This window comes from Pollicipes pollicipes, unplaced genomic scaffold (assembly GCF_011947565.3).
Source record: "Pollicipes pollicipes isolate AB1234 unplaced genomic scaffold, Ppol_2.1 Scaffold_1600;HRSCAF=1878_pilon_pilon_pilon, whole genome shotgun sequence".
Classification (NCBI taxonomy): domain Eukaryota; kingdom Metazoa; phylum Arthropoda; class Thecostraca; order Pollicipedomorpha; family Pollicipedidae; genus Pollicipes; species Pollicipes pollicipes.
Window position 1 is genome coordinate 7,334,746 of NW_023595962.1, and position 24,235 is coordinate 7,358,980.

At 56.1% G+C, this 24,235-nt stretch overlaps 2 protein-coding genes across 2 annotated transcripts in view; one reads left to right on the plus strand and one right to left on the minus strand.

Moving 5' to 3' along the window:
• Positions 1-3,888, plus strand: part of LOC119094741 (collagen alpha chain CG42342) — a gene marked incomplete in the record, with an annotated part of 236,338 nt that extends 232,450 nt beyond the window's left edge. The window contains 1 exon segment of the mRNA XM_037217739.1: positions 2,348-3,888. Coding sequence (XP_037073634.1) covers positions 2,348-2,371 — 24 coding nt within the window.
• A 423-nt stretch (positions 3,889-4,311) lies between these two features.
• LOC119093274 (zinc finger MIZ domain-containing protein 1) lies at positions 4,312-20,789 on the minus strand. The gene is made up of 15 exons (XM_037216211.1): positions 20,607-20,789; positions 20,043-20,126; positions 17,890-17,997; positions 17,134-17,519; positions 13,106-13,248; positions 11,854-11,989; positions 11,320-11,530; positions 10,441-10,626; positions 9,606-9,748; positions 9,021-9,162; positions 8,447-8,591; positions 7,920-8,089; positions 7,330-7,474; positions 6,713-6,873; positions 4,312-6,051 (listed from the first exon to the last, which is right to left on the minus strand). Exons 1-15 carry the CDS (start codon positions 20,787-20,789, stop codon positions 5,875-5,877), a joined length of 2,520 nt encoding a protein of 839 aa, XP_037072106.1. The 3' UTR covers positions 4,312-5,874.
• Between the last annotated feature and the right edge of the window lie 3,446 nt (positions 20,790-24,235).

Genomic DNA, 24,235 nt, shown 5'->3' on the forward strand with positions numbered 1-24,235 from the left:
ATCCCTCTTCCCCGGTTATACTTTTTGCCTGCGCTTTTAGTTTTCTTCGCTGCGTGCCTCTTGTTATTTTCCCGTTTTCGTCTTTCAAGCCCTCTGTCAATCAGGTTTATTCCTGCCAATCCTGATTATTTGGTCACAGCTGACACAGGGGTTTGTGAATTGTTCACAGTAGTTGTCGCATAGCATGACACAGCATAGCATGAACAGAACTTGTCGAGAGGCGACGGAACAGTATCCATACACGATGTTCACAGCCACGTCTGGTGTTCTCTCACTGGAGTAGATATCGAGGCCTACTCATGGGACAATGAAGATCACGCCCTTCACGGTGTTCAGTTGAAAGCGGTTTGGGCATATAGCTGCGTTTGGGGGGGGGGGGGGAGAAACCTGGATAACGCACCGTTTTGCTGATGGGAACCCTGTATCCTGTGAGCTAAATTGTAATGACAAAGGAGTCTCCGGGTTATATTCGTGGTGGCTACAAACAGTGGTCTCAAAAGTCAGCAAGAACAGTCGCCGAGTGGCCTAGCGGAAAAATGCAGAATGTCCAGTGCACAAGTACAGGAAAGTGATAGACCGCAAACCAACGCTTTGGCCGTTTTTCAGCAACTGTCCCCCCCCCAAATTCCTTTCTTAAGTCCAATCATCAGGGAGTGATTACAAGGTCATTGGTCGTATTTATTTTGCGCCTGAGTGGACGGACCGACGCCTTGGTTTTCACCCCTGTCTTCACCTACCAAGGCAGTAATTCCATTGCAAAGGGATTTGTTCGCATTTCATCACTGATCATCGCGCCTCTTGCCTCTACCCTTCTTTTCACTTCTTCGTAGAGACAACAATTTAACAATTTCATCCCCGGCAAAATCATCCCGTAGTGCGTAGCTCAGAGCGCCATCTTTCGTGCCCAGGACACACTTCCAATGCTGGAGTCCGACACCGCGGCGCCAGCGTCAACGCTAGATCTGATGCAGGGCTATGCGGATGTGCTCCACGTGGATAACATTGATGACCTCCGATTCTAACCACGCTAACCTCGCACGGAAGGAGACGTCGACACTAACTCCAGGTGACGGGCCGGCATGCGGGCAGCGGGCGCCATCACCGTCACCTGGGACTGAGGCGTTTGCATGGACGACCCTGTGGACAGATCGCTTTGGCTTCCCTGGCAATCGCCGCGTATGGCGGTCGTGAGATGTCGGGCTCATAAGATGTCGGGCTTAAAATGTCGACTTACATTGGGTTCCATCGATGTTCGAGATGCGTGGCTTGCTTTCCGCCTTGTTACCCTTTGACCACACGCCCTGTCCTGTCCCTGTCCTGTCGGTCTCTTCGACCACATGTCCCTGTACTGTCCCTGTTCTGCCGGTATCTTCGACCACACGCCCCTGTGCTGTCCCTGTTCTGTCGGTCTCTCAGATTGCACGTCCCTGTCCTGCCCCTGTCCCATCGGACCCTTCGATCACACGCCCCTGTGCTGTCCCTGACTTGTCGGTACCTTCGACCACACCTCCCTGTCCTGTCCCTGTCCCTGTCCTGTCTGTCCCTTCGACCACACGTCCCTGTCCTGTCCCTGTTCTGTCGGTCCCTTCGACCACCCGTCCCTGTCCTGTCCCTGTTCTATCGGTCCCCACGACCACACCTCCCTATCCTGTCCCTGTCCTGTCCCTGTCCTGTCGGTCTCTTCGACCCACGTCCCTGTCCCGTCCCCGTTCTATCGGTCCCTTCGACCACACGTCCCTGTCCTGTCCCTGTCCTGTCCCCGGTGTTTTGTCTTCCATTGTCCGCGAGCACTGCACTGAGCGTTACATGGAGTTACTGGCCGCCCAGGCCCGACGACTTTACCCCAGCCTGGCAGCCTTAAGATAACAAAATCAGAACGCGTTAAAAAGTGTGGCAATAGTTGTGGCCGTGTGTACTCTTTCCTGTGCTTACAATAATGTAATGAAAAAGAACACAAAGTTTTTAATGCCGTTTACTGATGTTAAGACTAGCAAGCATTTAAAATCTGAAGCCAGTGGGTGCGATGACCGCATGCATAAGAACAGCGTGATGGAGGCGAAGTTACTACAAGTGAAGAGTTCATAAACGCGACGAATTCCTGTCTGAAGTTAACGTTAAACGCTGCCCAATAAACCCACGAATAGCGTTGGCGCTCGCAAAACAGGCTGCGGATCAATATTGATTCCTAATTCCTGCCCTTTGACTGAACGTTTCTTTGAGAGCAGCAGAGCTGTGTGCGATTGTGAGGTACGCCACTGCTGCATTTGGCCATCTTTAAATCATGACTGTACTGCGCTTGGTAATCTCCGAGGCCATGCCAACGCTCTTGTTGTCCTGTTGCCTCCAGCACGACGCGTCCGTGGTGCTCTGAGTCTGCGACTTCCCACCACGCGTCCAGACTCAGCGCTGCCAAATTGTTGCCAAATGGACCGCCGGCGGCGGCGCGGGCCGCGCGTCCCCGGGGTTTGCGAACGTTTGCCGCCGTGATGCCGTCGGCGGTGAGAGGTCACGACCTGTGGCATGCACGCACATGCCCCAGGCGCTGCCGGGTGACCCCTGACCTGGGGCCATCGGGACCGAGCACCAGCGGACTGAGTGGTGACGGCCCAAGCGCGCCCCGGCCAAGGACGGTAGCCAGTGTGCAAGTGAGCGTAGTGCAAGTGGAACTCGTACGGCGGCAGGGGCCTGTTGAGTGTAATACCCCGCGCTGTGTGGTAGATACACTACGCCGGCGGGGTGCCGATGTGCGATCGTCATAACCGAAGTATGTTTATAAAGCGGACCTACGTCTGCCCACCCGGCCACCGCCGTCGTGTGCGTTGTTTGCTCGTTTACAGTTCGTTATGTGGCGCGTGCTGAACACCGTTAATACGTGGTTTTAGTTGTCCACCATTCTTCTGTCGTGACGCTCTTTGAGACCACTGCCCCCTCTGGAAATGCTCTTCGAAGAGGAGACCGGAAGCATTCTTACGTTTGAGATAAGCTCACAGCTAAACGTAGCGGAGATGCACAGGTCTTTCCAGGCATTTTCACGTCGCGAATCGCGTCCCTAACAAAGCGCGTATGTCGAAACCCGGAGCCTACCGAACAAGGCGTAATCACATGCATGTACTCTGTATGCATAAATGGTGGTGTTGCCAAACTGCTGGAAATCCGCGTGTGCTCTTAAAAACCCAGTTTCTTGCAAACTGGCTGTTCATTTCAAAAGGATCTGGTTCTCTACCTCAGCATCGGAGAAACACGAAGTCAACTTAACGTCATCCAGTGCAAGGTTAAAGGGCTCACAATACGGCTACGTTGTGGCTGGCGCCGAACTTTGCCCTGATTTTTGGCACACTGATCGGTCAAAATTCAGACTATACACTCCGTACCGTGCCATTTTATACTCTGCTCCACAATCGCCGTCGTCTTTTGCAATCCCTTCCGGCCACCCAGGAATGCATCGTTTTCTCAGACATCTCCGACAGGTTGTCATTATCTGTCAAATACTGTCTCAGGCTGTCTGATCGCCTCCCTCAGCGACCCTCCACGCCCCGCCGTCGCTCATCGTGACCCTCTGTCCCCACCCACCCGTCGGCCTCAGGTCGGCCTCGGGTCGACCTCGGGTCGGCCGGGGTCCGCCCGGCCGTTGGTGCTGGTCGGAGGATGCCTGAGGTTTGAGAACCCCTGTCGGTCGCGGCCGGTCCCGCCAGAGGCATGATGTGGTCAGCTGGTCGTCAGACGACTCCGTTAGTGTACTGAGGCGACGTAGACTGTGGTCGGGATCTTTTGTATGCGACGTGACATCTGACAAGCGGTTTTAATATGTTCGTCTGCGCCCTGGCTGTCGAGGGACATAATGTGTGCAACAGATAATACATGGAATACATATAGTGGACACTCGTCATACAACCGCGTCTTTGTTTGGGACGCTTAGGAACGCGGAGGTGACAATGAAGTCGCTGGACCCTTTCATATCATCGCGACTTGTATGATACAGCTGCCGGAATGCGTTGGCAGCGCGACGGAATGCGACGAAGGAATGGGCCAATCAACGCAACGCAGTCACCGAAATCCGCCAATCAACGCAACGCAATGCGACAAGTTATGGCACCATGAACTAACGAGCAATGTGTGTAAGTGGTAACGTTCCGCTGTTGTGCAATTGTTCTGGGCCTGCGCCTCATCCTGGAGAGACATTTCCACCTATTTCCATGACAATTGGGACATTTGGTTTGCCAGACCAAAGCCATTCACTCAGACATTGTGAACATCGATCGCATCCTTCTTCCGGTTCACCAGTGCACCTCTGGATGTGCACAAACGCGTGTGTCATGCACATGGGTAAATGTATTCATTCACTATCGGCAATGAAACACTGTGATGTGATTGGCCGCGGGCTCCGCAGTGAACTATGACGTCATCAGACGCAGCGTGCGCGCGCAGCGACCGACCAGCCGAGCAGTTTTCCGCCTTCTGAGATCGCGAATTGCGATAGGCCAAAACGTCAGAGCTGGGACATGATTGGAGGAACGATGGAAAGCTGCCAGATTGGTCCATCGCTGCCAACGTGCCGCGTTTGGACTCGCACCCCTCCTGCAGAACACGGGCGCAGGAACACAGAGCTAACGTGTGCTCCTCCACTGCCGGCTACCGTGTCTGTTGCGGCGTGCTCCCTGCCGTACCCCTCCCCTTCCCTCCCCCAGTGACGTCACAGTTCCCGCACCGCCGTCGACCCAACCAGCGCTCTACGCAAAGGTCACTAGCTGCCTACGATGGTAGTGAAAATAAGCCATGTGGGACGGACGGTGCTGGTAGCGCCCCCTGTCCCTGCTAGACCACCAGGTGCCAAGAGGGACCGGGGTCCTGAAGACCGGGACCGGGACCGGTGCCGACACCAGGGCCAGGACCCAGCGGATTTCGGCCGCCGCGTAACCAAGCAGGGCGTGCAGACACGCAGTGGCTCGGCCCCTAGCCCAGACCAACGCAGTCCTGCTCTGAAGAACCACCCCCTGGACCACAGCCCCCCGCCGATGGTGTCCCCGCCGATGGCGTCGGCAGCCATCGCCCAGCAACTGCTCAGACTTGGGAGCGGCTGGCGGCTGGCTGGTGCGCCAGGCTGGACGCCCGTGGCCACGGGGGACAGAGGGCGCCCGCCAGCAGCCGTCCGCAACGGTTATAGCCCAGCCTCAGTTAAAGCTATATAACACACAGACACAGCTCCCGCGGCCGCCGGCCAGTCAGAGCGCGCGCCTCCGGACCAATCAGGTGTCGCCCCGTCCGGCCCGCGCAGAAACCGACCAATCAGGGACTCGCTCACTGGTGACGTCCGATCAAGCAGAGCGCGGGCGGTGCGACAAGCCACCGTCAGCACGCGCGCCCCGCCCCGCGCGCTGGGGCGTCGTAGCAGTGTTTCGTTGACCAGCCTTCGCTGCCTGGTAGTGGACAATGTTCGTCACGTCTGACCTTGCTAGAGACAGGCTTAGAAAAGTGGCTAAGAATCCATAGCGCGCGCCCTCTCGCTCACTACCCCTTTTGTACATGCTCAGTGACGACTATTTACTAACGCGTATTTTGATTTCTACACAACATTTAAATAAATCGCACACGCTCCTTTCGCCAGCATTGTCTGTACACTAAACGTAACCACTGTCGCTGCAATGGAAAGGAACATGCTGCATACTTTGTATATCACAAGCAGTTGTCAGCAGTGTGCGAACACGTCGGGCGCGCCCCGTATTGCACATTGCGCCCGAGAGGCGCGGCCCAAGCCAGAGACGCTTTCTCTCGCCAGGCGGTGCGACTCGGACCAATCCAACGCCGCCCGCCGCGGAGTCACGCCCCGAGCCAGAGTCTGCCACCTACGCCTCGAACACGGACCGCCAGGCCGGCTGCTCACTCGAACAGACTGAGGATCTCCTCGGCGGTGGCGCTGGTGCTGGCGCTGACGTCACCAGCACCAGCGGCGGCCTGCTGGGCCGAGCCGCCGCTGCTGGGCGGCGTGGCCAGGTCGGGTGGGTCCAGGAACGACAGCAGGTCCAGGGGGTCCACGCTGTTGTCCGTGTACAGCTGCTGCAATGGGACAAGGGATTATGGTCAGCTACTGACGACATCACCACAATGTCGTGTTCAGTGTGCACAGCTGTTATCATATAAACGGGAAAGGAGTTATGGTCAGCTACTGAGGACACGACCAGAGCGTTTTGTACTGCGGGCATACAGCTGCTGTGGGCACAGATAGGAAGAGGTTATGGGCAGCTGCTGTGACACAAACAGGAACAGCTTCTCTGAACACGTGCTCAAGACCAAGGGAGAGAAAATCCGAAGCACTCTGATCACGTAACACGCTCAATTTTCTGCCTCTCTCAAAGCACGTGTTGCGCTCACTCCTCAACCACGCGCGCCAAATGCGTCAGCGCTGTCCGCTATCGCCCGTTCCTACCCACATGCAGTGAATCCACGGCGTGATGGCGGTGGCGGTGGGTGTTTCTCGTGGCTTTCCAGCGTTGCTATTACCTTCCAAATCCAACTGCGATCTAAGTGCCATGGGTCACAGGTTTTGGCGCGGTGGCCTTGCTTTACAACCCCGCACTAGAACCCCGACCCCGAACCCCGGCCCAGTGCCAAGATCCCGCGCTCCTACCTCTGTACAGGTAACCTGTACTGCAGCCCATGTGCCGTGACCCAGCGACCCCCCCCCCCCCCCCCCGGGCGGCCATCATCATCCACTTACGTCGAGCGCCTCGGGGCCACCCTGGCTGTCGCCCTCGGCGATGTCGGCCGGGTCAAAGGTCAGCTGACCGCTGAGGTCGGGCAGCTGCGGCTCGCCGCCACCAGATGCGCTGCTGGTCGGCGCCTCGCCGGACGGCGCGCACGACGTGACCACCGACGAGCCTGACATCAAATATAGGAATGACGTCATATATGGAAGTGACGTCACGCACAGACCCCCCTCCTGGAGGGCGCACAGTGACAAGTCTGAAGTCAAATGTGGGATCGCGACGTTGCACGTGGAGACGAGACATCACGAACATAAATGTACAGCACTGACGGCCACTAGCTGGCAGGCAGCGCGACACGACAGAGAGAGACAGTTGCTGATCTCGGATGCCAAAACTCTGAGACAGCGTCCGGGAAGGCGAGGAGGCCTTGGGTACCGAAGTACTTAGGACGGGTACCTCACCCCGGAAAGATCATCCTGGCGATGCTTAAGATGCAAAGCACCCTAGCCCATCAGGCCACCTCACGCCAACGCCAAAGTTACGGTGGTCCGTTTTGGCAGCGCTACATTGTGGACCTCCCTCCCGGCGACGCAGGCCAATCAGCGGCGAGCGCGTGACGCAGCCTCACCATTGGAGGAGGGCGCGGCTGACGAGCCGGGGGTGAGCGGTGTGTGCGGTGTGTGCGGCGTCTGGGGAAGCGGTAGGCTGGCGGCGGGGCCGGCTGATGACGACGGCGCCAGCGACGAGCTGCCGCCGCCGCTCAGGCCGCCCATCTGGCGGACGGGACACGAACGTCAGCTTCCGCAGATTACCGCGCCCCGGCACGCGGGCGGGTCGGCGACGGGGCGCGAGGGCGAAAGAGAACAATCGAAGCCAAGAGCGACCCACTATTGGGGACAAAAGGGAGGGGGCGGTAACTAACGCCTCCAACTCCCAGCAACATTTAACTTTAACTCTATGGCGGTGCACGAAACAAATAAGGTAACAATCCTGTTCGCTTCCCACCTTCACATAGGTTCCACAGCCATTGATTGAAGTTCCTGCTTGCGTTTCGCAGCGACCGTGTAACATTGACCAAAGCTACGAAGCTGTACAAAGGTCAAATGCGCATGCCGCTCATGGAAGGTATGTACGCATCATTTACAAGTGTCAGAATATAGAATTAGGCACCGTCATGAAGCACGCAGACTTCCGAACCAATATCAGCCGCCGACTGACCGTTTCCTGCATGCTCTTCTCCATGGCGGTGAGGGGGTCCAGATTTTGGACCGAGTCCGTCAGCTGACTGAGCGCGCTGCCGTCCGGCTCGGCGTTGCCCGTGTATGACGTCACACCGCCGGTGGCGCCGCCCGCGGCCGAGTACGGCATCATTGAGCCGTTGTTGATGCCTGCCGCAGTCGCACATTCGGGAGTAAGAGTGCTGTAACGACACGGTTAACGACACGCTCCGCAATACACGACGACCGGTCTGAAAGCAATGACAATGGGATGACAGAAAGAGGGTCTTACGTTGCAAAACGGTGCTGGTGCAACTTGTAACTTGCAACTTGTAATCCACTATGATCGGCACCGGAGGCTGACACCACGCACTCACTGATATGTCCCGTAGATATTACGCTCTGCGCCCAGTGGAACATGCTCTGCGCCCTCTCCCAGCTGGACACCGAGGCACTCACTGGTCATGTCCGGCGGACAGTAGGGGGACATGCCCTGCGCCCCTCCCAGCTGGACACCGAGGCACTCACTGGTCATGTCCGGCGGACAGTAGGGGGACATGCTCTGCGCCCCCTCCCAGCTGGACATGGTGGGCATCTGCATGGAGGCCGGACTCATGGCCTTGAGCCGCTGCTTGTTGCACTGGCTCATGCCTTCCGACAGGGTATCCTCCTCCTGTGGACGACCACCGCACGTGTCAGCGCTCGCTGAGTGGGAAGGGGGAGGGACGAGCAGAAACAAAACCACTGGCGGCCTGCTTAAGACATTCTTCTTCCGGCAACGACCAGTGCCTGCTCACTGGGTGACATAACTCTCGGTAATCACTGCAAAGGACGGTCGGCAGCATCAAGACACCGCTCCTGGAAGGTCGTGAAGTGCCGAGACCGGACTACCAATGGAAAAGGTGAAAATCGTGATCAACTAATCATCCGCATCGTCTACAGAACGCCACACGTCCGCAGAGCCGTTATAAGTCGAACGCGCTCCCGCGCTTCCGAACGAGCCCCATCCCGCCAGCGTGGGCGACGCCTGAGCCATCCCAGGGCACGGGCACCGCAGGGGTGGCCGGCCCTGGCGCGCTCGCTCGCCGCAGGGGTGTCCGACCTTTTTGACGGTGGCGCCGTTGCTGGCCCGCCAGCTGGCGGAGGCGTCGATGGTGACCTCGTCGACGTCCGAGTTCTGCAGCGAGTTCAGGATGCCCCAGATGTACTGGTCCACCTCAAGCCCCTCCAGTGGCGCCGGCTTGCTGCACATTATAGAACAGGCCAGGTCAGGTCAGATCAGTCAGATCAGGTCAGGCCAGGTCAGGTCAGGTCAGGTCAGGTCAGATCAGGTCAGGTCAGGCGTACTGGTACACCATCAAGCCCTACCGCAGCGCCGTCTTGCCCCAGGTCACAGCGTACATTTAGAGTAAACCCAAAGGCCAGGTCCGGTCAAAGGTCAGTTCAAGTCGCAGGTCATGGCACGCATGGAAATGTAGGGCCGAGGCGGTGACGACCCTAGCGCCGTCAAAATGACGTCAGAGCACTCGTCCGCGGACGAGACAGCGCCACGTTCACCATTTGTCCGCAAGTACGACCAGTTACGTCACTATCACGTCATTAGGCCTCACCTGCAGACGGGACAGTCCCACATCCATCACTCGTCCACAGGTACGAGCTACGTCACTTTGACGTCATAACATCTCACCTGCAGACGGGACAGCGCCAGGCGCCCCGTTCGCAGTTCATCTGCAGGTAGGACTCGAGGTCGAAGCACTGCACGTGCTTGCAGTCGTGGCCCCTGGCCGGCAGCGTGATCCGTTTGTACGTGATGGAGCATTTCAGCGAGATCTGCAGACCAGACACGTGCGGCGTGAGCGTGCGGGGCAACAAGCACGGGCTTCGGAGGAAATGGGCATTAGCCTGAGCCGTCGTCGGTAACCGACTTGGACCCATCCGCAAACGCCAATGCTGCTTAGTACGTCGTGATTATAAATGTTACTTCGTAGTGTTATGAAATGCAAGTGATAAGACGGTAGTATTAGCCTTATTCTTCGGAGAAACACAAGGAGAATGGAGATAAAGTAAGAACCCAAGCATGTCTCCATTCTCCTGGTTTTTCTCTGAGGAATAAGGCCAATACTACCCTCTGATCTATGTGAATAACGTTTCTCGCTAATGCACTGAACAATTTCCTAAATGGAAGTGATTTCAAAGTGCATGAATTGTTGCAAGTGGTCGAATATACTTTGCAATCATGGCAGCAGACTAGGATTATAGCTGGGCGATAACGAGCATCAGTCTGACAGCCCGCGCGGTCCGAAGGCATACACCAAGCTCAGACTATGACGGCAGAGTTTACCGACGCACAAATCCAGCTCAGACTTTGAAATAAATCCTGCTCAGACAATGAAATACAAGTACATGGCCGCCCTTTCTTCCCACCGACCCTCCTCTACAGCTGAAACCACGATCCGTCCCACGTTCCCGGCCGATCTCAGTTCACCGCCGACTCCGACTTCTCGCGGCCGACTCTGACTCGCCTTGATGGCGGTCTGCTCGACGCCGTCACCGTCGCCGCCGCCAGCGCCGCTCAGCGTCGACGAGCTGAAGTTGCGCTTGATCTTGTTGATGCAGTGGTCGGCCGGCAGCAGTCGCTTCCGCAGCAGGCCGTGCAGCACGCTGCGGACGCTGGGCCGGTGCACCAGCTGCAGCACGAACAGGTGCGACTGCCGGAGCAGACGGCCGGGGTCAGGCACCGGTCACTGGGGTCAGGCAGAGGTCAGGCCAGCGGCGGATCCCGAAGGCGGGGTCACGGGGCCATGGCTCGTTTGAGCCCAAGGCGCATCGAAATCTTGCGGTGAAAGGGCACCAAAATCCCTATTTTGGGTTTATGTAACTTCATTTGCAAGACCACTAAGTTTCAGGGGCACCACAAACGACCTCAAATCTTCAAGCTTTACCAAAAAACTTGACGAGCCAAATAATCAGCAAACAAACAACTCAATACCAAAAAATTGACCTTTTAAAATAATGTGAACAAAATCAGACGGCCGATTCCGGTGGAAGCCATTCTACCAATTAAAAAATAAGAAGCTGAAAAAGCGGCCGAAATCCGAGCCAGCCAGCCAGTCAGCCAGCCAGCCAGCCAGCCAGCCAGCCAGCCCAGCCAGCCAGCCAGCCAGTCAGTCAGTCAGTCAGTCAGTCAGTCAGTCAGTCAGTCAGTCAGTCAGTCAGTCAGTCAGTCAGTCAGTCAGTCAGTCAGTCAGTCAGCCAGCCAGCCAGCCAGCCAGCCAGCCAGCCAGCCAGCCATCCATCCAGCCAGCCAGCCAGCCAGCCAGCCAGCCAGCCAGCCAGCCAGCCAGCCAGCCAGCCAGCCAGCCAGCCAGCCAGCCGTGGGCTGTGACGCCGGCTTCACTCACGCAGCAGCAGGCGGTGACGGTGATCTGGATGGTGTTGCGGCCCGGCTGACAGAACTCCTTCAGGTTGAGCGGCCGGTGCGAGCCCTTGTTGTCGCCGCGGTCGATGTTCAGTGGATAGGCGTTCACCGACACCTGCACCGACGCCGGCCAGTTGGTGTCCATGTTGCGGTCGTCGTGGTGGAAACACTTGAGCTGTAGCTCCAGGTCCGACCTGCCGCCGCCGGACAGAGACATCTAGCGTCAGGGTGGAGAGGTCGATGGGACGCCAGAGACATCTGGCGCCAGCGCGGAGAGGATGTGGGATAGCAGCGTCGCATGGTAGCTGCGACTTCAACTCACTCTGCCGAACAAAAACGTCCCACAGCTGACACAAAGACTTCTTGCGACCGGCGGACAGTATCGAGCGATGCGTCGATTTCCCGTCTGCTTCTTTTGCTCCCTGGATGGATTCCATCAATGGTTTACAAACTACGCAGCTTGTTACCACACAAACTAAGCAGCTTGTCGCCGCCGCGGGTCGGTCGGCGAACTCACCGCCACATCAGCGTCTGGTGCACCGTCGGCTTCAGGGGAAACTCGTGGTTGCTGACAGCCAGGTTGTGCTCCAGCCGGAACGGCGGCAACACGATACCGTCCCGCACCGGAAACGTTAGCCGCAGCTCATCGTCTTCTGCGCGACACGGCAAAACGCGTGTCAACATCGACTGTATCCATGGCAACGCGCGGCAGAACGCGCGTCAACATCGACTGTATCCATGGCAACGCGCAGCAGAACGCGCGTCACCAGGTACACGGTGGCGCCGGGCAGATACGGGCTCATCCCGCTTCGGAACACAATTTCTCAACGGACGAATCAAGGTCGACCGTTGGTCACCACCGCAATTGCACCGCCGAACAACAACACGAGGCCGCCTGCCACAAAAACGCGGCACAACAGGAACGCCATATTGCATGTCAGTGTCGGCTCTATAGAGCGTTATAATCGTAAGGGAATAAGGCTACCGCCGCCAAGGGCGTGATGGCCGTGGCCTGGTGCTGCTATTATTTGGCACGCAGTTGTGAGCTGGTGTAGGAGACAAGGCAACCACTCGGAGCGCGCTGGAGTGGTTCTGACCGGTGGGAAGTGGGGTGGGGGCGGTGATAAACAAGCTATTGTCACGACCGATGGCCAGAGGGCCAGGTGCTGTGACGGGTTGAATGATTCGAAGCACAAACAACCGTGACGAGTGCATTTGTAGTGTGAACGACTGCAGCGCGTGACAGATGAGGGGGAAGCTCAAGCACAACCACGAAAACAGCACCTTGGAACACGGACGACTTGCATAAGCCGGAACAAATGCGGACCCAGAAAATCCGTCCCGGCGGGGGGAGGGGAAGGGAGTGCAAGGTCGGCTTCGGGGAAGCAAAGTCCAGTGAAGTGTCTCGGTTTTAAAAGCGCATCGAATTTTTCTTCTTTCTGTCCCTAGTGTTCTAAAGCAAACTTTTCTTGAGGAATTTTGTAACAACACATTACAATACATTACATTATACACATTTCAATGACAATGACGAATTTAAATGACACCCTTCATATTTCATTCCATTTTCTTCAAAGTTGCAAACTATTTCCCCCTTCCCAACATTGACAATCTCGGGTGGGCACGTCCCGGTTCGTGCCTGGACCCGCTCTTGACGCCGTCCCCGCACCTGACCCACGGCGAGCAAGCGCCCGTAACGAAGGATACACGCGATCGTCCGCGTACCGCGCCGCCAGCCGCGTCGCTTCTGCCGCCCGCGCGCCACTCACTGGTGCTGTTGAGGTGCATCAGGCTCGGCTTCACATCCGCCCCGGGACTCAGATATGGTAGCCCGGCGGCCGGCGTCAGCGGCGGCGTCGGGTTGCCAGGGATCGGCGAGTGCTGGTAGTTCATCGTGTTGCCAGACACCGGGCTGCGGGGAGGGGCGGCGAAAGTTCATTGCGTTGCCAGACACCGGGCTGCGGGGAGGGGCGGCGAAAGTTCATTGCGTTGCCAGACGCCGGGCTGCGGGGAGGGGCGGCGAAAGTTCATTGCGTTGCCAGACACCGGGCTGCGGGGAGGGGCGGCGAAAGTTCATTGCGTTGCCAGACACCGGACTGCAGGGAGGGGCGGCGACAGTTTAGCGGTCGCCGCGGGGCAGCGATCGGAAAACAAAGTGCGGCGGAGGGGTGCGGTGCAATGGTATACGGAAACATTTGCGCCGTCTGTTCAGTAAGGTAAATTGGTTATCCCGTGTTTCGGTCACCCGCGAGTTGTGGCTCACTATCACAAATACGCGATGGTTCAGAAAAAAGTTCATAGGCACTGTTAGCTTGCATTTACAAAAAAAAAATGTTGCCAGTCTCTGAGCCCGTTGTTTACGCAGAAAGGTCGTGGTTTGGCAAAAAGTTCCAGATTTCGTCTTCATGGAGTTGGAAATTATCAAATAAAACTCGAGCAACCACGCGAAATCACGGAAATCCAAGCTCCGAGTCATCTCGTTCGCACAACGGAAGGGGCTGTTCCAGGGACAACGCAACACATGAGCTCGCGCCCGGCCGCGTCCCGTCGTTGCCACACCTCCAGCGGCCCGTGTCGACCCAAACCACCGCGGAGAACCACCGGACCGGTGGCGCCGCTCGGCGGCCGACGGCCGAAGCTGGCGGCCGTCGCCGACCGCACGCTATCGGCGACGGATCTGGCCGCGGCCGACCGTAATGTCGGGCCGGCGAGTGTCGCACGCGCAGAGGCGACGCCAGCCGCGCCGAACGGGGAGGCGTGCGCCGCGCAGCGCGCGAGCACGCGCGGCCCGCGTCTGACGCGCCGACCTTGAGTGCCGGGCGACGACGCGTCGGGGAGGGAACGGGTCACACACCGATCCAGCTCCCGTACCTCGTCACGCACGGCTCTAGCGACGGGCCACGGCCACGCAGGAACGTCCGCAAATCAAAACGGACAAACCACCTTGGACATTAGCTATTCCCACGCGTCGCCGCAATACGGTGATGTCCTCTGCGTCCTCATCAGAAGCGGGAGGCCCACGGGTCACACCCGGACCACGCATTCCCACGCCATGTTGATGTCTGACGGCTGCGCGGGCATGGCCCATTTACCCAGCCACGCACGTCTGCGCTCCCCGCCCTGAAGCGACAGTGCTGCGGCGACACCGCGTCAGTCACCTACATTGGCAGCTGGCCGGGCACGAGCGCAGAGGCAGCCGGCAGCGCGGGAAGTGCCGGGTGCTGCGCAGCCGGGACTGGCGAGCTGCGGACACGGACCGGGGCTACGGACAGCCGAACCACGAACTCCTGTGTCATCTAATGTCCTTCCCAGGCTGGTGATGGACCTGTTCTCGTGCTCAGGCCCGAGCGTTGTGTGATGTGGGACTTTCGGAGCATGTAAAAATAAAGGGGGGCTAAACGTAAAGAGGTCGCTGACATGGACGGTGCGATATGAATGGCTCTTTCAAGTCACATAACAAGTCTGCGTTCCCGTTGTTTAGTCGAAAAGAGCGGCTGGGTCAGGCACTTCCAGCCCTCACTTCACCTCATGTCGGGCGGTTTGTGTCGTTTAGGCGCTCGCTCTCTGCCCACGACTGGGATGGCATGCGGACGGTGGCAGCAACCGCACTCAAAGATCAGGTGACTGTAGAGGGCAGGACGGATTGTGCCCAGCTTAATGGAGCCTTTGCCGCAACATTTTGGCGCTCGCCGAGTTTCGCGATCGGATGGTGGGGTTCAAGCTCACACGGCAAACACTACTGCGCGGACGCTGATCCCATCGGATGGTGGGGTTCGAGCTCACACGGCAAACACTATTGCGCGGGCGCTGATCACATCGGTTGGAGGGATTCGAGCTCACATGGCAAACGCTACTGCGCGGACGCTGATCCCCGAAAACCATCCAACTGAAAGCTCCAATCTCTACCTTAAAACAATTAACATGAAAAAATGAACGGGCTCGGTCAACACATCCCCAGATACTTCTGTGAACCATTTTGCAGCATTTAACACAAGTGTCCAGTAACAGGTGGGAGGGAGGTTCACCCACCTGTCATGGAGGTTTAATATCAATAGACGTGAGATACCTCCTAGACGTTAGATACCTCCGTACCTAAAGGTTTAATAGCTCTAAAATAAGGACATCCGAGTCATGTTTTGGACTTCGGAAATCTGCTAACAAAGCTTGTTGCGTATATCTGAACCCACCCCCGCGCTGATAAAATAGTGATGCACGGAAAGGTTTCCTGCAGACGGGGATGACAAAAGTATGCTTTTACCTCTTGAAAATTTTGGGAGGCCCCTTTCGCCCAAACTGAAGGTTTTGTAGCCACACATATCTTACCAAAGTTCGGATGAAGGAGGTCATCATCAGCGGAGCTACGAAGTTCTAAATGGGGTCCCTGAAGATCCTTTTCTGCATGCAGAGGGCCATTTTTATCAGGAAGTCTTATCTTAAATAAAGGAGGCCCCTTTCCTGGCTCGGAAGTCCCGTCATAAACCAGGAGTCTCCTGTTCTGAACTAGGAGGCACGCTTCATACCATGGTGCCCCCGCATGCGCCAGAACGTCATTGCTCCCGGTGAGGATATCTTGCTTCTGGCTAATGAGACCCTTTGCCGGATTTGGCGGCCCCCAGTGGGGAGGCCCTATTCCGCCCAGGAGGCCCCCTGGTAACGTATGCTCCCTCCCCAGCATAGAATGCGTGGGGTAGCCCCTGGCTTGTAATACATATATATATATATATATATATATATATATATATATATATATATATATATATATATATATACATAGACATATACTTTAAAAATACATAAATATGTATATAAGTATGCATATATATACTAGCCGCCTTCAGACACGGTGTGGTCTTTGCACCTTTGGCTCTGATTTAGTGGACCTGTCCTGGCCAGTCTTTACCACATGGCCTGTTTCCTTCACACCCCATGTTCTGTATCGTAGTAACGCGCATCTCGCTTTTTAGAGTAATAAACAAGACCATACTTCTTCCTCCAAGGAGCGTCAAACACGATCTGGTTGCGCTGTACAGCGGCTCTATACAACAACGGACTGGAATAGTGATCGAGCAGCAACGGGAAATACCGTGAAACACTATTCGCAATGGTGATGAATACGTAGCACCCGGTCTCCCGTCCAGAACACCAAAAACATCATCACGATCCCACTACAGGCTAGCGATAATGTAACAGCCACGCCGGGTGAATACCAATCGTCACGAACACTGAGCGACGCGACGAGCCAGTAACCAAATGCTGATCCCATCAATTACAGGTTTACGACGCCCACTCGGCGCTAAGTGGACACACGTCTACCCACCGTGGCACGTTTACGACACCGGATCGGCCGAAAACAGGCGCCGTAAAACGCAGCCACGACGCCGGCCCGTGTGCCCGTGGGGAGCGCGCAGTGCAAGCGCACCTCCTGACATTCCTACCGTAAAGAGTCGCTGCGGTCACTGTACAGAGTCATTGCGGAGGTCATGATGCGGTCACTGTAAAGAGTCACTGCGGAGGTCATGATGCGGTCACTGTAAGAGTCACTGCGGAGGTCATGATGCGGTCACTGTAAAGAGTCACTGCGGAGGTCATGATGCGGTCACTGTAAAGAGTCACTGCGGAGGTCATGATGCGGTCACTGTAAGAGTCACTGCGGAGGTCATGATGATGCCCACTATCAGCGCTCAACAATGGGTTTTGTTGGAGAGCGTGGTACGGCTGCATCGATTTACAGTCGTCTTTTTAGCGCCAGCGCGAAGCAGCCTCGCCATGGCAACAAGGTTGCAGAGTCGGAACTCACCGCGACATTCCCTGTTGCTGCTGCTGTTGGTGTTGCTGCTGTTGAAGCTGCTGCTGGTGGAGCTGCTGCTGCTGGAGCTGCTGCTGATGCTGATGCTGCTGGTGCACTCCTGGGCCGCCCATGCCCATGCCGCCAGCGCCACCCGACATCGCACTCATAGAGTTCATGCCACTCATGCCGTTCATGTTCATGTTCATGCCGGCCGCGCCGTTCGGCATGTTCATAGGGCTGGCGGCGGCGCCGTCGAGGGGAGCACAGGCGAAGGAGCCGCCCCCAGCGCCGCCCCCAGCGCCGCCGCCGCCGCCGCCGCCGTACTGGGCGGTCTGGCCGAACGGCAGCTGGCCGGCGTACGGAGAGGTGGGCCTCAAGCCCGGCCGTAGCACGCCCTGAAAACGACACGGCTACATCAGATGACTATTTCGGGGACTGGGGAGCAGATCAGACGCGTCTATGTCATCGTAGGAGCACACATTGCAAAGGTATCAACACAACTAGAGCCACCACACATCTCAAGGGTTACTTGCATTAGGATTCATTATTTATTTGTCATCATTATAGGATTTGTTATTATTAGGATTTGTTATTATTAGGATTTATCATTACAAGGATTTATTATCGTAAATATTTGTAGAGATATGTATTATTATTATTATCAAACATTACTTCACCACCAAAAAAGAAGAAAAAAAACACTTCAACGTTCCGTAACCGCCCATGCCTTTATTTATGGACGTACGGGCCCAGACGGGTACTGACCTGGTTCGGGGGGAACTGGGAGGGCAGCGGCTGCTGTACCGGGTACTGCGAGTACTGCGGTCCGCCGGCACGCTGACCCACAGCGCCGCCGTACTGACCGCCGCCGTACTGAAATACGGCACAGCGCTCTCAGGCGCCTGCGACAGCAGGCCCGGCGGTGTCGCCCCGTCTTCTGGGCCGAACGTCCGTCACGGTCCGTGCCCCGGCTCAGGTGGATTTGCTGCCCCCTCCCGCCCCTCCTCTTTTCCTTGAGGCCTCGGGCTCCGACGGTTGGCGACCCCCGACAGTTTCAGTCTCTTCAGTTCTTAACCAATTCTACGAAGTCCTTTTCCACTACATTTCTAGCCTTCGATTGACTCTTTAAACCTTGCTAGCTATTGGTATTGAACAGCTCCTTTCCATTCCATCTCTGTCAGGGGAACCCGTACGTGCGCTCACACTCCTCATATCCAGCAGACTTCCGGCATCTCAACCCCACTCTCCCTCGAGACGAAATGGCAACACCCTTTCCTTCGCAGTGCTTTCTCTATCCGGCGCTCAGCCTCGCGTCGCCACCGTCCTCTGATTCCGCCCCGTTCTCAGCCTCGCGTTGCTCTCTTTCCCCGCTGCCATCTCGCTTCCAATCCCTCGTAAGCCTCCCCTTGCCGCTCATCCTGCCCCTCATGAATAACCGTGCCAGAGGCAGTACGAGGGCGGGCGAGAGGCGAGGCCGGGCCGCCGCGAATCGGTCGAACCCAGCGGCGGCCGGGCCCGCGTGCCAGAGGCGGTACGCAGCCCGCACGGTCGGCGTTATTTGCGCGGACATCCATTTCGCAGAGTGAACAGGAAGGAGCCGCGGCGGGCCCCGCCAGACCCCACAAGAGGAGATTGAGAGGCGCGATAACAAAGGAACGCTTTCAGTTCAAAATATGTTTTGGAGTGGAAAATGGCAAGCACCGAGCGGCAGGATTGTGGACGGCGCGGACCGTCGCAGATCCCGCCATCGGTGTGGCGCGACGCATCCGCCATCTGTAAATCTTGGATAACAATTTTTCCCGTCTCCAAGCGAAAGGAATTCGGCTTGCCAAAAATGCTTGCCAAGTCGTCCTTTAGGAAGAGGCTGAAATTGTGATTTCTAAGAGGAGACTCCCAGCCCCAACATACGCTACACAAAACAGAACGGCGCGTGGAACATGCCACTTTGACACCTGTTGTTCACCTGTCGTTGCCGCAACACTATGAGCTTAAGCAGCAACAGCAACTAGTCCAGTGCCGTGGTACGACTCCGGCCTTGCATTAGCTCCATGTTGGAGCAGCGGCCCATATAAAAATTATGTCGCTATATTCGTAGATCGCTTGAACATCTTTTCTGATCTAGATGTTATCCTAGTTTTCAGGCGTTCTAATGCTCTAATAATTCAGCGAGGCTTCCATATTAGCGCTATGAGAGACGAGGAAACCATGTATACGCCTTAAAGGTTTAAAGGTAGTGTTTCACATTTGGAGATATTGAAGCGAGGATCAGGTATGATGACACAAGCCCACTTATAATTACTGCTATGCTTTTAAGCAGAAAAGACTGCTTAAGACAACACAATTTCTCTGTTTAGTGAATATGCTCCTGGATACGTCATTGTTTGATTGCGTCACCGCACCTTTGTGCAACACTGAGAGCCAATCGACGGCCGCTACATCTGGACATCGTGCTCACGAGCGCCAGATTTGAACGACTCAGCCATTACAATTTTTGTTGGTCTGCGTCGCCGCATGGTTTCTGGAATTTCAGTATTTAAATGACGTCATTGTGGAGCCATTCATGCCATTGTGGCTCTGAAATACTTCTCCCGAAAAAGTCTCCCCATATTCGCGGGCGTGTAGCCCAGAATTTAGGAGGTTTTCGGATTTAAGAAGGCGGGGCTGTGCACTGCACCTAATGATCACGCAAGATGGGGCGCAAGAACACTTCCCTTAACAACGAGCTGAAAAAGACGGCGCGCCACGGCACTGAAAACATCGCCGGCCACAAGCATTGCATCGTAAGAAGCAGCCGATTGACAAAAAGGAAGACACCATGCGAACCGCACCTCGGAAGCCTTCTAGCGCACCTGATATCGCCCCTGATATCGCCCCTGATATCGCCCCTGATAGAGCCATGGAGGCCGCTCGTGACCAACCTGCGGGGCCACGCCGGCCGGGAACTGGGCCCGCTTCTGCGCCAGGTGCATGGCCGGGCTGGGGTAGGGGGCGGCGCGGCCCGGCTGGCCGGCCGGGCCCGCGCCGCCCGGCCCCAGCAGCGTCGGCGACATCCCGCGCATGTAGACGCCCTGCGGCGGCATGCCCGGCTGGTGCTGCCGCGCGGGGGGAGGGGTGGGGTCAGAACGGGTGACGGTGAGAGCGGACACCGCGAGAGGGTCACGCTCTGGGGCACAGCGACGAATACCGGCAACAAGCCACATGACACCAGCAATGTGTGGCAAGCTCGGGTTCCGTGACGGTGTGTCTGCACAATAATGCTCTATGCGTAAGTGCGTTAACAGCCATAAGTTCAAAAACGTTCGGGCCAATTGCTCGACCGCAGGCTAAATATTTCGAGAGGGGGAAGACACAGAGCTGCTCAAAATCTGATCATCTGCCCACAATGCACCCTTTATTCCCGGTTTGAGGGCATTTCCCGTCCGCTAAAACGACCACAGAATCCTGACGGTGATTGTGATGAAATCCTGTTCACATGAGCTCACCTGCATTTGCATGCCCATCTTGCCCTGCATGCCTTGGCCCATCGGCCCGGCGTGGCCCATGCCGTTCATGTGGCCCATGTTGGCCATGTTGTTCATGCCGTTCATGCTCATCATGTTCTGGTTCACCATCGGCCGCTGCATGCCGCCGTACTGACTTCCGTAACCCTGCATCTGACCACCCATCTGCAACAGACGTCATCATTATTATCATAACCACCCATCTGCAACAGACGTCATCATTATTATCATAACCACCCATCTGCAACAGACGTCATCATTACCATCACCCGCGCCATCACAACGGTCATCACCCGCTAAGAACGGACTCCATCATCATCATCACAAAACGCCAAGTGACAACTGCCGTAACCAGGGAGGCCGAGTCAAAGACAGGATAGCAGCAGAGGACGACAGACATACTGCAATCTGCAATCATACAGACATACTGCAATCAACCTGCGGGAACTTGGCACCTTTTGGCAGGCATGTCGAAACGACTATTCGGCGACTGTAAATATTATTAGTTCCGGCCCGTGCACAAAAACCTTGGCCTGCACCTGCAAATCCCTATAAGTTAACCGCTCTCTCTAAGCCTGAAGGCGGGTCTCATAGCTATGTTTAGCTCCGGCTGGTCACTAATCGCTTCTCTGACCGCCGCGCACGGCGCAGCTGTCGTTTTCGCTCAGACAGTCTTGTCAGGGAGCGGGAGCAGTCACCCCACAAATTCCAGCCGCAGCTTTATATCTGAGCTGGGAGCTTCTGTCCACCCGTCGCTCGCCGCCAGGGAGTCCCGGGACGACACGCCGTTGCCATTATTCACGCGCATTATCGCGCCTTTGGCTTGGGTCATTCGCCCGACATGGCGCCACCATTTCGCGGCCCAGCTCACACGCTCTGGCTTGGGGCGCGGCGGTCTGCCGCCTCTGGCGGCCGCGCGTGGCAACGGCCGGCGCGTCCCGTTAGCGGCGATCTCCGCGGCGGAGGTGCGCGATGCATTCTCGCTGGCGCGTGCCGCCGCGCCCGCCATGTTTTGTTTGTATCCGCTGATGAAAACGGTACACGGCGCGACGACGGGCCCGCGCCATGCAGCGCCGACGGTCGAGGGCCGCGTTCATAACGGCCTGGGACGCACGCTAACGGGGAGAGGTGCCTGGCACAGTCAGCTGATGGCCGAACGCTGACGTCACGGGCCGATTGGATCGGGAGACGTCAACGGCCGAGCGGGCGATAGCTCGCTGCCGCAGCCGCCTGGCCAGCGCCGGGCATGCTGTGCCGTAGTACACCGAACCACTGCGGCGCTGCATGCCCAAGCTATCCGACTGGCTTGGGAATTTGATCGTGACGGAAAGTCGACCGGCCGCCAGTGGTACTCAATCGAGCGAGAGCAAGACCAGCCTGCTGAGAGGCTCTCAAATCACGAATTGGATGGTTGCTAGATCAACCATTAGGTGGAGGCTGGCACTACGCCACATTAGGATTAAGCCCGAGCTGACATTCACAATCGTTGTCATGTTTTCATCGCAGTGGGGCTCCAGCCTTGGCATGGAGCTTAGCGTCTGACGCCTGTTGCTAGGAGGCATGGTGAGTTCACGCAGTCCATGGCACTGCTTAAGAAGAAAACTAACACCATACTTGCTATGAAACTAGTAACTACTTTAAACTACTAACTTAAAAATACTACTACTAGAACTACTTTAAACTACTTTCCTAACTACTTTAAACCACTTTACTAACTACTTTAAACTTGAAACTACTTTAAAATACTACTACCATGATGTCATAGAATATCACTACTGCACTACTTAAGATATGATAATAATACTAATCTGCTCGTGACGTCGAAGAGGTACCCTGTTTCAAACATCACAAGTATGCTTAGGCGGCGTGATGCAGCCGGCGCACATGCATGCAACGTTTTCCCAACAGTTTTGAGCGCAGCTCGTCTGTTCTGCTGCTCCATGCTGGACGAGCCCCTCCACCGCCGGCTCCTCGTCACAAGCACGCCTATGTCCTGTGGCGGTGGCGCTCAATAACGCGGAAGGCGTCAGAAACACCTAGCCCTGTGCGACTTGCTGGAACATCATGAACACCTGGCTCTGCAACGTCAGTTTTTGCCAAACTCTTGGCGTAGCAGGCATTGAGCCATAGGCCACATCACCCGATTACACTTTCAAGTGTGAGGAGTTACCCGCGATGCGAACGGAGCTACTGCGAACACTCTGAATACGTGTCAGTTCAACTGGAGATGTAAGAGCTGTGAGCTGTGAGCTGTGAGCTGTGAGATGTGAGCTGTGAGCTGTGGGCTGTGAGAGGCGAGCTGTGAGATGTGAGCTGTGGGAGCTGTGAGCTGTAATAAGCTGGGAGTTTTGAGCTGTTAGCTGTAATAAGCTGAGAGTTTTCAGCTGTAAGAGTCGTGAGATGTGAGCTGTAAGATGTGAGATATGAGCGCCTGCGCCCGGGTCGGACACGCGGAAAGGCGGAACGGATTAGTACTCGGGTCCTTCCACTTCACGGATCATTCGACCCTTCAAAGGTCACCGAGTGTGGAAAACGTCTGGGTGTCATGCATGGGCGAAAAAGACCGACTGGCTTCGACGTAGCACCTATCAAGTATGCATGTACTGTGGCGTGGAAAAAGCTCATTATCATAGCGACGGGAAATGTCCTCGTGGCTCATACCCGCTTCGATGGTCCGATCGGTAACGAGGGTAAGTCCGTTACCATCCGTTACCATCCGTTAGCATCAGTTACCGGCTAGTAACGTCTGGCAAAATTGCGTGCATGAGGCATGCGGCATGAGGCATGAGGAGGTTGGAGGCATGCGGCATGAGGCATGCGGGGGTTGGAGGCATCCACCATGGCGTATGCAGGGGTTGGAGCACCCAGCGGTGCGATGGAACGAAGGTTCAGCTCCCGCTTCTGAAGCGGGGGGAGATTCAGATTCACCGCCCGCGGACGAGGACCGACGGTCACGTGATACCGATAACGCTCCAGCGTCACATGGCGTGCCCATGTGGGACGGTCTGACTCTCACATGGTGTGCCGATGCCATCGGAAACGGTCTGCCTGGGCGCACAGGGTTACGCCGTTAGTAAACACCTTAGAGCAGCAGAATTTTTCAGATGAATAATGCTACGGAATTAGCTGCTTCTGAGACCACAACGAAAGAAAGGCGGAAATCCAAGCAGAAAGAAAGAACTGAAGACAAAAGAATGGAGGCGCCAAAGGGAGAACAAACGATAAAAGAAGGTAAAGAGGGAAGAGGGGGACAGAGATAAACAGCAGAGAATGGACAACGGTAAGGATGTGAATAACAGATAAGGAAGACCAAGAAAGGAAAGGAAGGAAAGAGTGGGGACGAGGGAAGAAATAAAAGGAGAAAATTCAGGAACAAATACAAGAATATAATGACGAAAGGAAGGAGAAACAGAGAGAAAAGAGGGAGAGAAAGAGAGAGAGAGAGAGAGAGAGAGAGAGAGAGAGAGTAGAGAGAGAGAGAGAGAGAGAGAGGAGAGGAGAGAGGAGAGAGAGAGGAGAGAGAGAGAGAGAGAGAGAGAGATAGATAGAGAGAGAGAGAGAAGAGAGAGAGAGAAGAGAGAAGATAGAGAGAGAGAGAGCGAGAGAGAAGA

What these genes read in the sequence shown, in the direction of transcription:
- LOC119093274 (XM_037216211.1), bottom strand. Translation starts at nt 20,789, where the DNA reads ATGGGTGGTCAGATGCAGGGTTACGGAAGTCAGTACGGCGGCATGCAG. An exon ending in CCCAGTTCCCCCCGAACCAG is followed by an intron (nt 17,520 to 17,889) that starts GTCAGTACCCGT and finishes TGTCGTTTTCAG; the next exon opens with GGCGTGCTACGGCCGGGCTT. An exon ending in GATGCACCTCAACAGCACCA is followed by an intron (nt 11,990 to 13,105) that starts GTGAGTGGCGCG and finishes CGTGTCGCGCAG; the next exon opens with AAGACGATGAGCTGCGGCTA.